Source organism: Panthera pardus, unplaced genomic scaffold, assembly GCF_024362965.1.
Source record: "Panthera pardus isolate Hobbes unplaced genomic scaffold, ASM2436296v1 HiC_scaffold_6, whole genome shotgun sequence".
NCBI lineage: Eukaryota > Metazoa > Chordata > Mammalia > Carnivora > Felidae > Panthera > Panthera pardus.
In genome coordinates, this window is record NW_026526991.1 from 112,938,105 (window position 1) to 112,952,599 (window position 14,495).

Here is a 14,495-nt window from a genome sequence, read left to right on the forward strand (position 1 = left end):
TCCTAGTTCAATGCTCTTTCCATAAATGCACCTACAGATACCAGATCAGAAGGAATTATGTCATTAATATCTAGAATGTTTAAGGCAGATACACAGCTAAATGGAGTATAAAAAAGTGAGTCCCTTAAAAACAAAAATAAGATACAAGTTAATGATGATGGATTTTCAAGGAATAGGAATAGGTGATAACAAAGAAATAGAAAAGTCAGAAAAATGCTATCTTAAAAATAATAATTACATGGGAGCTATTTCAGTTACATATACATTTTTTTAGGACAAGAAAAAGATAAATATGAATAATTAAATAAATATATCTGCAATCAGCTCATCAAATTTCAAAGGAACTATTTTTTTTCCTTAGCCATAACAAAATGAAGAGTAAAGTATGCAGCTAAAAAAGATCAAGCATTTATGCCAAGATAATGGGCATAATAATAATTTATGCCAAGGTAGAGGAAAGTAGCTTTATTTGGTATATAAGTTACCTTTTATTGGGGAAAAAAGGTGAAGGAAGTAATATTTCAACTTAAATGAAAAATCACCAATTTAGGAAGAATGGACTGAAAGGGATTAGGGAAAGCATTTTATTTTTTATTTTTTTAAATATAATTTATTGTCAAATTAGCTAACATACAGTATGTAAAGTATGCTCTTGGTTTCTGGGGTAGATTCCCATGGTTCACCGCGTACACACAACACCCAGCGCTCATCCCAACAAGTGCCCTCCTCAATACTCATCACCCAAGGGAAAACATTTTAAAGAAGAAATATCTGAGATGAATTACTGTCCACCTTTCAAATATCCCAGAAAATAAGAGGCAGTAAATAAGGAAATAGATTTCAGGTAGAAGGAGCAAAAGTATATTCAATGCATGAAGGGGAAAACAGCCTGTAGATATAGGAATCTATCAGTAAAAAGAAAGGAAATGGTCAGCAGACAGAAGAAACAGCAGGGGCAGGATTATAAATCAGAGCTTTGTATGTCATGCAAAGAATCTTGGTTTTATCTAGTAAGTTAATAAAGATCCAGGGAAAGCATCTGATTGGGAGAATGATTAAATCAGCTGGTTTTTACAAAGATAACTTTGGCAGCAGCCTGCATGGCAAAGAAGAGTAGAGACAAACAATAGCCTAGTATAAGAGTCTGCATGAGAAATGAGGACCCTAAAGCAACAGAAATAGAAATGGAGAGGAAAAGACTGTATTGAAAGATACTCAGGGTAGAGAACTGGCAGATCTGGTGATTACCAGGTTATGAGAGGAAAGGTTAACCCTAGGCTTTAAGTCGAATGTAATACATTGGCAGTGGCACTAAAAATTTGTGAATATAGAAGGAAAGCAAGACTTGATAGGAAATAAATTAGTTCAACTGTGGACTTGTGAAATTTGACAGTCACGTAGGATATAAAGGTGGAAAAGTTACACAGACAACTGTAGACATATTTAGAACTCAATGTAGTTCTTGGCAAAAGATAAAGATTTTGAAAATATCAGCATATAGGTGGTTGCTAAAACTAAAAGAATTGGGTCAGACGTTTAGGTAGGGTGGGCTGAGTAGAAGAGAATCAGCCCTGGGTAATGCCAAAGAGAAAGAGGCTTTAAAAGAGAAGAATGGAAAGAAATGAGAATTTAAGAAAACAGTAATAGTACAGAAGCTAAGGAAGCAAAATGATCCAGGAGATTCAACAATAACAAATACAGCGGGGCACCTGGGTGGCTCAGTCAGTTAAGCGGCCGACTTGGGCACAGGTCATGATCTCGCGGTCCGTGAGTTCGAGCCCCACGTCGGGCTCTGTGCTGACAGCTCAGAGCCTGGAGCCTGCTTCGGATTCTGTGTCTCGCTCTCTTTCTCTGCCCCTCCCCTGCTTATGCTCTGTCTCTCTCTGTCTCAAAAATAAATAAAACATTTAAAAAATTAAAAAAAAAACAATAACAAATACAGGTAAGTCAAATAAGATAAAGGTTGAGAAAGGTTGGCAGGATTTAGAGGTCACTGGAGATTTTACTACTTACTACAGCTTCAGCAGAACAGTAGGGTGGAATCCTTACTCAAGAAACTCAGAGACAGTTAAAGAAATGTTCATTTCAAAGGGATAAAATGATATACCCTAATGGACTCAAGATAAATGGCAGGTTTGAACAAATTCCCATGTAAAGATAAAAGCTATGGAATGTAAAAAAAAAGAATTGGTATTAATGGTAAACTCATTAAAACTGTGTAGGAAATAAGAGACCATGAAGATAATATTCACTCTTTGCTTAACTACAGACACTCTTTGGGCATCTTTCTCTGAAACTCTAGCCTCACTCAATTTATCTCGTTAAATTAAACATGTGTCAAGGACATGAAAAATTCTGAAAACACTGACTAAGCACATCACCATTGCTCTAAGTTTAAAAATGTATAAAACCAGGACAGCAGAATTTGTATTCCTCTACAATCTTGAGCTTTGGTTCTAGTTGAGTCCTGAAAAATATTCTAAAAATACTTAAACAGAAATTTTCACACAAAATTTTGATTAGTAAAACCAAATTTTAGCCTTTTGCAAACTACTCAGGGCTATGTCAGGCAGGCTTGTAGCTAAAGATCACAATAGGGTAAAAGACAAAAATTAACCTCAAATGGATCATAAACCTAAATATTAAAGCTATAAACTTCTATGGGCTCCTAGGTGGCTCATCGGGTAAGCATCTGACTCGATTTCGGCTCAGGTCATGATCTCATGCTTTGTGAAATTGAGCCCCATGACAGGCTCAGCGCTGACAGCACAGAGCCTGCTTGGGATTCTCTCTCTCCCTCTCTCTCTGCCCCTGCCCTTCTTGTACACGCAGTGTGTATGCACGTGTGTGCTCTTGCTCTCTCAAAATAAATAAGTGGCTTTAAAAAAGCTGTAAACTTCTAAAATCACAAGGGAAAAACATCTTGGAATGGGCAAAGATTTCTAAAAACACAGAAAACACAAAGCTTAAAAGAATAAAGTTATAAATTTGATTTCATCAAAATTTAAAATGTCTTGGAGCGCCTGGGTGGCTCAGTTGGTTAGGTGTCTGACTTCAGCTCAGGTCATGATCTCACAGTTTGTGAGTTCAAGCCCCACATGGGGCTCTATGCTGACAGCTTAGAGCCTGGAGCCTGTTTCAGATTCTGTGTCTCCCTCTCTCTCTGCTCCTCCCCTGCTAATGCTCTTTCTCTCTCCTTCAAAAAAAAAAATTTTTTTTAAATGTCTGCACTTCAAAGATACCATTAAGAAAATCAAAATCAAAAGATAAGCCACAGAAAGGGAGAAAATATTTTAAATACCTATATCCAAAAAAGAACTTGGATCCAAAGTATATAAAGAACTCTTACATCTTAATAATAAAAAGATAAGCAACCCACTTAAAAATAGGCCAATGATGGAATAGACATTTCATAAAAGAAAATATTCAAATGATATTCAAACATCATTAGATCAGTGAAGTCCAAATTAAAACCAAAAGGATACTAGGACACAACTACTAGAAAGGCTAAAATTAAAAATATGGACAAATGTTTGTAAGGATGGAACAACTAGAACTTTCATACAGTGTAAAATATAAAATGTTACAAGCACTTTATAAACCAGTTTGGCAGTTTCTTATAAAATCAAACATATACTTATTATATGGTCCAGCAATTCTACTCTTGGGTATTTATTTACCCAAAAGAAATGTAAGCATATATCCACACAAAAATATGTGTGCAAATGTTCACAGCAGCTTTACTCTATAGCAAAAACCCAAATACTTTGTCCATTACCAATGAATGGATACACAAATAGTAATACGTTCATGTAACGAACTACTACTTGGCAATACAAAAGGAATGAACTACTGATACATGCAATAACATGGATGAATCTTGAAAACATCATGTGAGTAACAGAAAGCAGACAAAAATAGTACATACTGCATGATTCCATATATATGAAACTCCAGAAACAGTAAGTTTAATCTCTATCCATCAAAAATAGATCATTGGTTGCTTGGGTTAGATTTGGGGAGGAATGACTGAGATGAGGTACAAGAGAACTTTCCGGGATGATGGAAATGTTCTATACCTTAATTGTGGTGGTGGTTACACTAGCATATAAGTGTCTGAAAGGTCATCAAAATGTACATACATGATGATGTATGTAAATTATACTTCAATAAAGTTTATTCACACATACACACAAAATGGTACAATTTTAACTTTTGTCTTAGGATTGCTCTGATGTATACCACAAGAACATACTATGTGTTAAGAAGACATACAACCATCTTCTTAAATATATTTCCAAATAAATGAATGAGACTGTACTGAAATCTGTGGACTCCATACTTCTTAAGGGTATTCAAATATAGAATATAAAGTTTAGCTTCCTTGGGCTTGGGTTCTTCATTTTATGCAAGAGAACAACATAGGGACATTATCCTTGAAGTCCATGTCAATGTCATATATGAAAGTAATATGATAAGGTCTCCTTCAATAAAATGCCCCTTAAAGAATGCCAGGCAGCGTTTCCTCAAGCTGAAAGATGTAACACAAAATAGCATTAAGATACTGTTCTACTACTGATTTCACAAACAGCCTTGTCCTTAAGGCTAGAACAACTGAGCAATGTTTAAGGTCAAAGCTACAGAAACAATGAATAAATTTTATAACCACATCCTTTCAAACTGAAGTTATATTAGAGTTAATACTGGACAAGAGAATAAGCTGTCAGTTGATGGCAGACATAATTAAAACAAACTTAACTAATAATGTAAGTAAAATTTTAAATGAACATTTATGAACATTTATAGAATGTGAAAGATACACTAAACACAGTGCTTTATACTCATTTAACCGACCCCTCTCTGAGATTACCATACCCATGCACAGGGAGACAAAATAACTTGGCCAAAGTGATTCAGCTGGTAAATTACAGGATAACCCAAACCCTTAATCACTCTGCTCTTAAGAAAGAAATGTTATATCCGAAAGGTGAACTCCAGATGCATTAAAGTCTTAAACATAAAAGATAAAATTACAGAACTATTAGAAGAAAACATAGGAAGATATCTTTGCAATTTGTGGATAAGGAAGAACTTTTCACTGCTCACAAAATAAAAAATTTTAGGTACATTAAAATTAAGGATTCCTGTACCACAAAGTCAACACATGACTGACACACTGGGATGTCTAAAACCACCAAGGGATTACTATCTCAAATAGAGAACTCTGGGAAACCAGTAAAAAATGGAAACCCAACCAAAAAGGGCAAAGTGTATGAATGAATAAGCCAAACATAAGAAGGGAAACCTGAACAATCAGCAAGGATATGAAGAAATGATCAACCTCCCTGGTAATGGGACCATTACCATTACAGCAACCATAAGATTCTATTTAACAACAGTTAAATTAGCAAAAATGTAGGAATGTCTACATTAACAAATGCTGGCAAAACTGGGAAAAAGTAAAACTTTTTATACACTGTTGGTGAGGGTAAAAAATTGATGTAGTCATTTCAGAAATAATACAGAATAATTTAGGGGTATTAAATATGTGACTAAGCTATAGCACAGCAATACCACACCTGGATATATACCCCCAGAGAAACTCTTCCACAGCCATTAGCAACATGTATGAAGATGCTGATTACAAAATTACTTGTACTCAAGAGTTGGAAACAACCTGGGTATCCATCACGAGGGGAACTGATAACCTGTGCTAGATGCAAACCATAAAATACTGCACACTTAAAAGCAATGAACTAGGTGTACATACAGAAACATGAACAGATATCAATATTTAGTGAAGAAAGTAAAATATATGCCAAAATAAATTATAGAGATGTAAAACACACAAATTACTACATAATTTTACAAGGATAGAGACATAACCAAGAACACATATAAAACATACCAGATTTGGTGCAAGTGTTGGGAAAGAGTTGAGACTGGGAGTGAAGAGGAAAAGTTACAATCCAAATAATGAGCATATGCCTCTAAGCAACACTAACCTAACTCTCTGTATCTGAAATATTGTAAGTGATATAGTTATGTCAACTATTAAATTTGATACATTTATGCAAATGGTTGAGAACTCCCTTTTTCTGGGATGACTGAGCATTTCATACATCACATCTTGGTTTTAACCATGATAAATTTGAAAATTCATGGCATTTAGTTTTTGCTTGTTACCATCACAGATAAATACGCTCAAAGGGTCTAATAAAAGGAATACTGACCTACGAACCTGAAAAGCTATAGCCTAGTCCAACCTAACTAGCAATAGGAACTTAGCAAAGTCATTTTACCTCCCTGAAAGTTTTCTTATCTGCAAAAATAAATTTGAATGATTCTCCAAATCCCTCCATCTCTGAAACTATTTATTTTCCTAATTAATATTTATTCATATGAAATTATTTTAACTGTTTCTTCCCTCCCCAAAATAACAACAAAAACAAAATAATATCAAAAGATTTAGAAAAGTGATCTAGCAATAGAAGTGAATAGCAACTTAGCTTCTTTCAGGGTGGAAAGGAGAAAACACTAAAGAGGTACAGTGACTGTCACAGCCTTTTCAAGTATCTAAGACAGAGAATTTCAGCCCAAGTTCAGATAATCTACTCCTTGAAGTATTTTACTCTATGCTATTCCACATGTCACTATTACCTCTTCTAAAACATAAATTAAAGTCTCTTATGGAGTTTCTCCTTGAAGGCCCTAAACTTCAGCTTATCTGTAAGTTTTCAGATAAGAAAATGGTATGTTCTCCAAAGGTCTCTTCCATATTAAACATGTAATAAGATTCCTGGAGAAAAATGAACTTTTAATTAACAAACTAGTCATACTCTGAGCATCTAACAAAAAAAAAAAAAAAAAAAGCATTTAATTAGAACTGTGGATTAAGTGGGTATAAACACCTTAAGAATAAGGAAAACTAGACTATATCATAGTTTGGTGACCATGAATAGTAACTGAGCCATCTAAAAAATAATAGTACCACATATTATAAAAAGTGCATTGAAATCAGAATATTAAAAATATCTGGAAGCCAAAATTAAGATATTTACAATACCTAAAAATTTGAAATTATAATATTTTAAAAGATCTGCAATATTCTTAGAATGCAACAATAAATATGAGAAATTGAGATCATTCCCATATTTATCTCCCATTCACATTTAATTTTAAATATGGATGGGGAAGGGGGTAGTGGGAATTAAGAGGTCACAAAACATCTGTTACTAATAATTCCAGCACAGATGTAATTGTTACTGCAAAAAAGATGATGAAGTTATTCCCAGGCTGCCATACTACCAGCAGCCATAGTTTATACTCAAACTCCATGAATCAAGTCTCAATAAATAAAGTTGATTATGAGAACTGTCTATATGAACAGATACACACAATCCCTATCCATATAGAAGGTATGTATTAAATAACAGGAAGAGGTCTGAAGAAATAAAGGAGACAAAAATAACTTCCTAGAGAATGAAAAATAATCTAACAACATTTCATAGCTATAATACAAGTGTAGACCTTTCGCTCTACCTTTTGGAACCTTTCAATTTATATACACCTAAGTGATATACTTCAAAATATGTTTTAACAAAAGTAATAAAGTGAGTCCTAAATATTAAAAAAAATTTTCTCTGAAAACAATCTTAAGGCAGATTTTACTTCTTAGAGATCACTGTCCTATTTAAGTATTCTAGAATATTACCATGTTTTCAAGCAAGCCAGTTCCATGATAACAAGCAGCATAACCCACTCCATCAAGGTAAAAAATCTGGACATGCTCAAACCATACTGAAAATTTTTATTAGTTAAAATTGATGTGCTAAGAATGCTTCCTCCAGGAATGCAATTCTCAAAACACTATCCCATCCAAAGGAAAGATTATTTTCTAAAACAATGCCTGGGGCACCTGGGTGGCTCAATTGGTTGAGCGTCTGACTTCCGCCCAGGTCATGAACTTGGGGTTTGTGAGTTCGAGCCCCGTGTCGGGCTCTGCGCTGACAGCTCAGAACCTGGAGCTTCCTTCAGATTCTGTCTCCCTCTCCCTCTCTGCCCTTCCACCACTCACACTCTGTCTCTCAAAAATAAAAAACAAAGATAAAAAGTTAAAAAAATTAAAACAATGCCTATATAATAGATTACATTTTAATTGGGGTTACTAAAAACTTGGTTCTAGTAGGTGTATATCCATTAATTTTCTTTTAACATATCTAGTTTAAGATATTTTACTAGTGATACGTATAAAATGTAGCCTTCTAAAAAGTGTTTTTAAAACTATTTTATTTCTTGGCCATGGTTCTTTTCTAGTTTAAGATTTTTTTAAATTTTCTTTTAACAATGAACTTTTACTTTAGCTTGTATCTTTTTAGAAAGGAACATACATTTCCCCATGAATTCGTGATCATTCTACAAAGATTAAGAAACATTTTCCAAACCTAAATACTATTCTATAATTTTATCAAGTCCTACAACCTCTCATCACACTTTTACATATTAATGCATATCTTCTTTCAGCATCTACATGATTTTTCTTCTCCTCTACTACAATTCAATACAGGTAGTTGAGAGTAGTTAACAATATAATTCCACATGATGTTGCATCTGTGTTTACATATGGCTCTAATCACATGCTTAGAAGTAATTTATGCAGGGGAAGGCAAAAAAAGAGGAAAAAGCAATAAAAACACAATTATAAGAAATAATTATGTTGTTATTTTAAAAATATCATTCCCAGTTTGGTAGAACTTTCTCATTTCTCACCACATGCTTCAAAGCTACTAAAATTGCAGAGGGTACAGACTTTCAAAAATACTATGAACTGGAGAAAGAAAAAAATTACCAAATATTTCATATGCTTTTATATAAGGCTCATCTTAACAAGTGACTGATGCTTTCAATTTATAAGATACTTTAACTTTTGCTCCATGCCACAACTATGTATGTCATGGCTTTGTGGTAAAGTTCCTCCGTTTATAAAAGAAGTAAGTGAATTACACATATTTACTACTGAGCTCTAGGAATTAGGAGAACACCAAATTCAAGAAACATCTGTCAGGAAATGTAAAACTATATTTATATACATTCTCAATCTCTCTCTCTCTGTCTCTCTCCTGAAAAACCATGACGCTCTAAAATGAGAAATGCACATAGGCTTATCTGATAAGCCAGGTAATTCCTACTTAATTCAAGATAAACAGTATTACTATTACATTATGATACCGTTGTTGGTGCATTTATAGAAACACCATTAAAAATAATTAGGGAAATAAATACTTCTAACATTTGACCTAACAAAAGGCTTCCAAAAGTTTATAGTTATATTAACATAATTATATGGACACTCACCAAAAAAATGTAACTAAATACATGAAGTCTCATCTTATTACTTGTATTTGAAAGTAGTAATACTAATTTACACAGTTATTCGAAAAGAATTGCTGAATACAAGTATATGATAATTATTAAACTACAATTTTTGCTGCATTTAAAACATCAAAACAAACTTATGCTTCTTAATTTACAATTGGTAAATGTAAAATTTATGCTCTACTTAATTGTGATTCTTAACTAGAAGGGGAAGGGAAAGGAAAAGATAAAATCTAAAAATGACTAACATCTGACTGACTGCTGGTTAACATCTTCTTTAGTAGTTGCCTGCCAACCCATGTATAATTTAAGTCTACATCAGTTATGGGAAAATAATTAGACAGTATCAATCAACTGCAATTTTTACCATATTTAATGGTTTACACCTTTTAACATCTAAAATATAGGTATTTAGGGATCTTACAATGAATAAAAAAGGAGGCTAGAAAGTATACTAAATATGCAAAATAGATATGGGCCAATCATTACATAATTTTCTGAACCTAACAACATACAACAAAACTTAAAAAAAAAAAGAAGGAAAGCAGTAAAAGATTGGTTTAAAGCAAGACTAAATTGATAGCAGTATCAATCTCAGTATTTAAAAAGCTCAAATTTTTAAAATTATTCATGTTAAAACATTGTTACTTCTTTCCACCTTAGCAGACTAGAAAATGCTTACACCTACTTTACCTAGGGCTAGTTTTAAATAACACTAAGACTCAGAATTGCACCAAAGGTCCCTATTAATGCAGAGGTCCCAATCAACAGGAGATAGACTGATGGTGCCACTAACCAATAATCATTTTTGTTAGCATCCTCTACTGGCGGTTTCCAAAGACAGCAAGTGGAAATGGTGCAAATAACAGAAAAATATGTACCTGCTATTCCATCTAAAGTGAATTAATCAGCATGTGGTCATTAGTAGCTACAGCATATTTCTCTCCTCACCCCCCAAAATGCATACATACATGTATACATACAAAAACCACACAAGAGTAGAGGTGGAAAATTAAAAGACATATTTTTAAATACAACAAACAAAGCATTACATTACAAATGGTAAAAATCGATTTACCCAATTCTAATGCCAGTCCTTTATAGATGACTGACATCATTACCATAAAGTTACTACCTAAGGATTGATGCTTTGGCCAAACCTTGCTCAATTGGTTTACCCTTGTCAAGTTACATTACTTGGTTCTCCCATTAATATCCTACTCTGCAGATATATTCCGGAAAGGAAATTAAAATGTTTTACTGGAGGCTTAGCAGTAAAATCTGCATGTCTTTTTAAATGAAAAAAAAAATTATTTACATACAAATAACAACATAAAGTACCCTTATGACTATCGCCCACTGTACACATCATTTATTCCCTCATTAAAAAGATTTAAGAGTTAACATTTTTCTATGCAATTCTCTTGAATAAACAACTGCAACTTACATGACTGCGTTGCTAAGAAATATCAACCGGCACCTATTCTGAGATTTCACAACACAATGGCATATAACTTCATTTTTAATTTGCAAATTATAAGGCTTAATCAAATAGCATGGCTGTAATCACCAGCAATGGATGAAATGCATTTGAGAACAAAAAGAAATACAAGGACAGAGCCAAAAGTGATGAAAATGGAAGATACCTGTAGTAGTACGGTGCTATCTTAAACACCTTTTGTTTTCTGAGAGTAATGCATACTGCAGACAAGACATTTTGTGCTAAACAGCCCAAATCTGTTTTTCTAATATTAAACACAAAGGAAAAACACTGACAGCAAGCGTGGTAAATAAATCCCTCCCTTGAGAATGAAAGCAGCAGACAGGAGGGGGCTGACATACATGCAGGAGAAAACTAAACACCATCTTTTTTCTACCTGCACAAGTTGCCATTTGCTGCAGCGATCGAGAACCTCTTTTTCCTGTTGATTTCAAGTACCTTTCAGGAGAGCTTTTTTCCCCTTAAGTCATCTGTTGATATGCCTTAAGAGTGTAATATTCATATCACAAGATCTTTAGGAGAAAAATCCATTCTTTCCTGTTCAGGTAAACATGTTTACAGCAGCTGCACAGACGCTGGGTGGTTCAGACTCACATGTCACACACATGTCGTCAGCAACAAGAAAAGCCCCTTTCTCTGGCGATGAACATTTTAAATAAGGTAAAAAGCGAACAGCCCTTTCCGAACCAACTTACCTTTCATAAAGCCACATCAGCAACAGTGGCAACAGCTCGATATAGCACACTATTTGACGCTAAAACAGGAAATTAAAATTGCAATCGCCTATGCTCCACTCCTTGCTGTAACAAGTCATCTCTCCACAATGACGATACCAAATATTAGTTATCAATCATAACTAACAGACGTCTTGGAAACGCACATTTTTATTTAAATAACTAAAATCATTCATGAAAGCAGTGATTTTAATGTCGGCTCAAATATATTAAAAATATTTTTACGATTGGAAGGAAACATCTTGAAACAGCTTAAAATCTTCGTATCTGCTTCTAGACAGGAAATCCCACACAAAATCTAAAATTGCCAGGAAAGGTTACAAAACCTCGCGTTTCGCATCCCAGAGGGGAGGGAGAAAGGGAGCCCAGGAGCGGGGGGTGGGGCGGGGGGAGCGCGCGAGAGTTTTTACTTAAACACATATTTCCTCATTTTCTGGAAGATACAGCGATCCCATTATAGGCGCATTTATTTCCCTACAGTTAAAAACTCGTTTTAAAAATAACGTAGGAACCAAAACGAGCCCCTCGGTCCGAAATGTACGTGTAATTCCTTATATAGACTCGGCTGCAGCCAGCGGCAGGGCCGTTGCCGCCCATTATTATACAAACAGGTACCGGGCCGGCGCGGGCGGGGACCTCGCCCCGCGCTCCCGCCGCCCCCGGGCGGAGAAGTCTCAACCCTCTCGCCACAGGAACTGTCCAGACAATAACAATCAGCAGACATTTCGCTGCTGAACAAGGGGGAGAGAAAGCACAGAATCGCCCCCAAGATAAGCAGAAATACAATCAACTTACAACGTCTCTCCAAACTGGAAAAGGCGACTGTGCAACAACAACCACATGTTCAGGTCTCGCTCTCTCTTGCTGTCTCTATTTTTTTTTTTTTTTTTTAACTCTCACGCCAGGCAGAGGGGTGTGTATTGCCCCGGCACTTGAGCACAAATCAATAAACACTGCAGCTGCAGCGAAAGCAGCAGATCCGTGCGTCCGTCGGTCCGTCTGCCCCCTCCCCCACCCTCCTTCCACCCGAGACCGAGAGCGCCATCCAAGCTCCATTATCCGGCTTCAGCGCTCCGTGCGTCCGGCCCAGGTAACAACTTCCCCAAAAACCGAAAGAGAAAAAAGAGGCGTACGCACAGAACCCCATCCCAGCGCGGAGAAGGAGTCTCCCCCAGGGAGGGGGATCTGTCTGTGGTGCTTCCCTGTCTCTAAGACCAGGTAACAACTCCACAAACACACCCGCTGCCCAGCTCGCCGCCATCCACAGATCTCCCACAGCAGCAAGTAGGTGCCCGCTCCTGCCCCGTCTCCCCTGCCGCCCCACCAGCTCCCCCCCGAATGTGGACCTCACTGGCGGGGCTACCTCGGCTGGCGTCCCCAGCCGGGGGCCCAGGGCACGGTGGCCGTAGGCGCGGGGGAGGAGGGGCGCTTAGGGACCCGCGCCTCCGCTCCGCTAATCCCCATTCCGCGAGCGCGCCTCGCCGGCCGGTCACAACTTTACCGCCGCCGGCCGAGCCCGGTCCGCCCGCGGCGCGCACCACCGGCGCCCGCGCACACGCGCGCACGGACGACACGCAGCCCGCGGCCGCCGCGTCCCGCCGCCGCCCGCCGCCGCCCGCCGCGCGCCCGCAGCCCGGCCCGGCCCGAGCCTCGGGGCCCGAGCGACGGCGCCGGCCGGGGCCGCGGCGCGCGGAAGCCACTTTGCACGGTCAGCGCCGGCCACAAGTTTGTTCCTCGGCTCCCGGGGGCCTCCGCGCACAGAGAGAATAACGCGGAGGGGGCTGAGAGGAGGGGGAGAGGGGAGACGCCGAGGGGCAAAAGAGTGGGGAAAAGTGCGAAAAGAAGCAACAGCCGCTCCACCCGGGACCAGAAAAGTGGCCAGCCGCGTCCCGGCCGCCCGCCCTGCGCCGGGGATGCGGCGGCTAACGGTCCAAGGAGGCGGCAGGGGCGGCAGGAGCCGCTAGGCGGAGAGAGACCAGGTAAGAGACATAACGGTTCAGGGAGAGCGAGCGGCCGCGGCGCGGCTCCGGCAACGGCAGCAGCGGAGGGGGGCAGAGAGCACTACTTTCTACTTTCCCACTCCACTTTGCCCGTCCCTGCCCCGGCCGCCCCCAGCCCGGCTCGCCCCCCTCACCCCCGGGGGCGCCCCGGCTGCCCGGCTCCCCCTGACTCCGCCGCTCCCCGGTCCCCTCCGCCACTCACCGTTATTGCGCCGCGGGTTCGCCTGCTTTCTGCGCTTACACCTGGGGCCATCCGCCATGATCCTCTCGCTTGTGTCTAAATGCTCGAGTCACCTCCTCCCCCTCCCTCCCCCTTCCCCCCCCACCCCTCCGCCTCCACCCCTCCCCCCTCCCCACCGCACCTGGTTTACGACACTCGCGGCTTTACGACATCACCTTCCTTACACCTAGAGCCGCTCGCTCTACGGCCGGAACCTTGTTGCTAGGGAGAGGACGGTTTGCGGCAACCGTAGGAGCAGCTGAGTTTGAATTGAGGGGCGAGGGAAAAGTTTCCCTCAGGTGTCGTGGGATGGGGGAGGGGGGCGTTAGGAAACTGCGGGGACGTTGTCAGAAGGGCGGCAAGCAGGGGGAGTGAGAAAGGTAAAGTAGGAGGCTCAGCGGCGTTCTGCCTCTGAACTGACCACACCCGCCGCGGCAGCCTGGGGCACGGACCGGTCTGGCTGATTCCCCTCAGGACCCTGTACCCTCCGAGCTGCCGCGTCGCAGTGACCGGAGCAACCTGTCCTCCCTCTTCGTCAAGGTTGGGCTCCGCTCCCACGCAGCGTTTGTCCCATCGGCGCACCCTGGGGCTCAGGAGAGGGTCGCGCTCTGGGCTACGCGGGAAGTTCCCGAGAGTAGAGGGAGGGCAGGTTCGGGGAACGGTAG

At 39.4% G+C, this 14,495-nt stretch overlaps 1 protein-coding gene across 3 annotated transcripts in view; it reads right to left on the reverse strand.

Annotated features, from left to right (window-relative positions):
- ZEB1 (zinc finger E-box binding homeobox 1) overlaps positions 1–13,924 on the reverse strand; it is a 198,160-nt gene extending 184,236 nt beyond the window's left edge. For 2 of the 3 annotated variants that reach the window (XM_019465207.2, XM_019465206.2), the window contains exon 1: positions 13,813–13,924. In XM_019465207.2, coding sequence (XP_019320752.1) covers positions 13,813–13,870 — 58 coding nt within the window. In that variant the 5' untranslated portion in view covers positions 13,871–13,924. Of the gene's footprint in view, positions 1–12,973; positions 13,091–13,812 lie in introns of those variants that run through there. The other variant, XM_053895865.1, reaches the window with a different exon arrangement.
- Between the last annotated feature and the right edge of the window lie 571 nt (positions 13,925–14,495).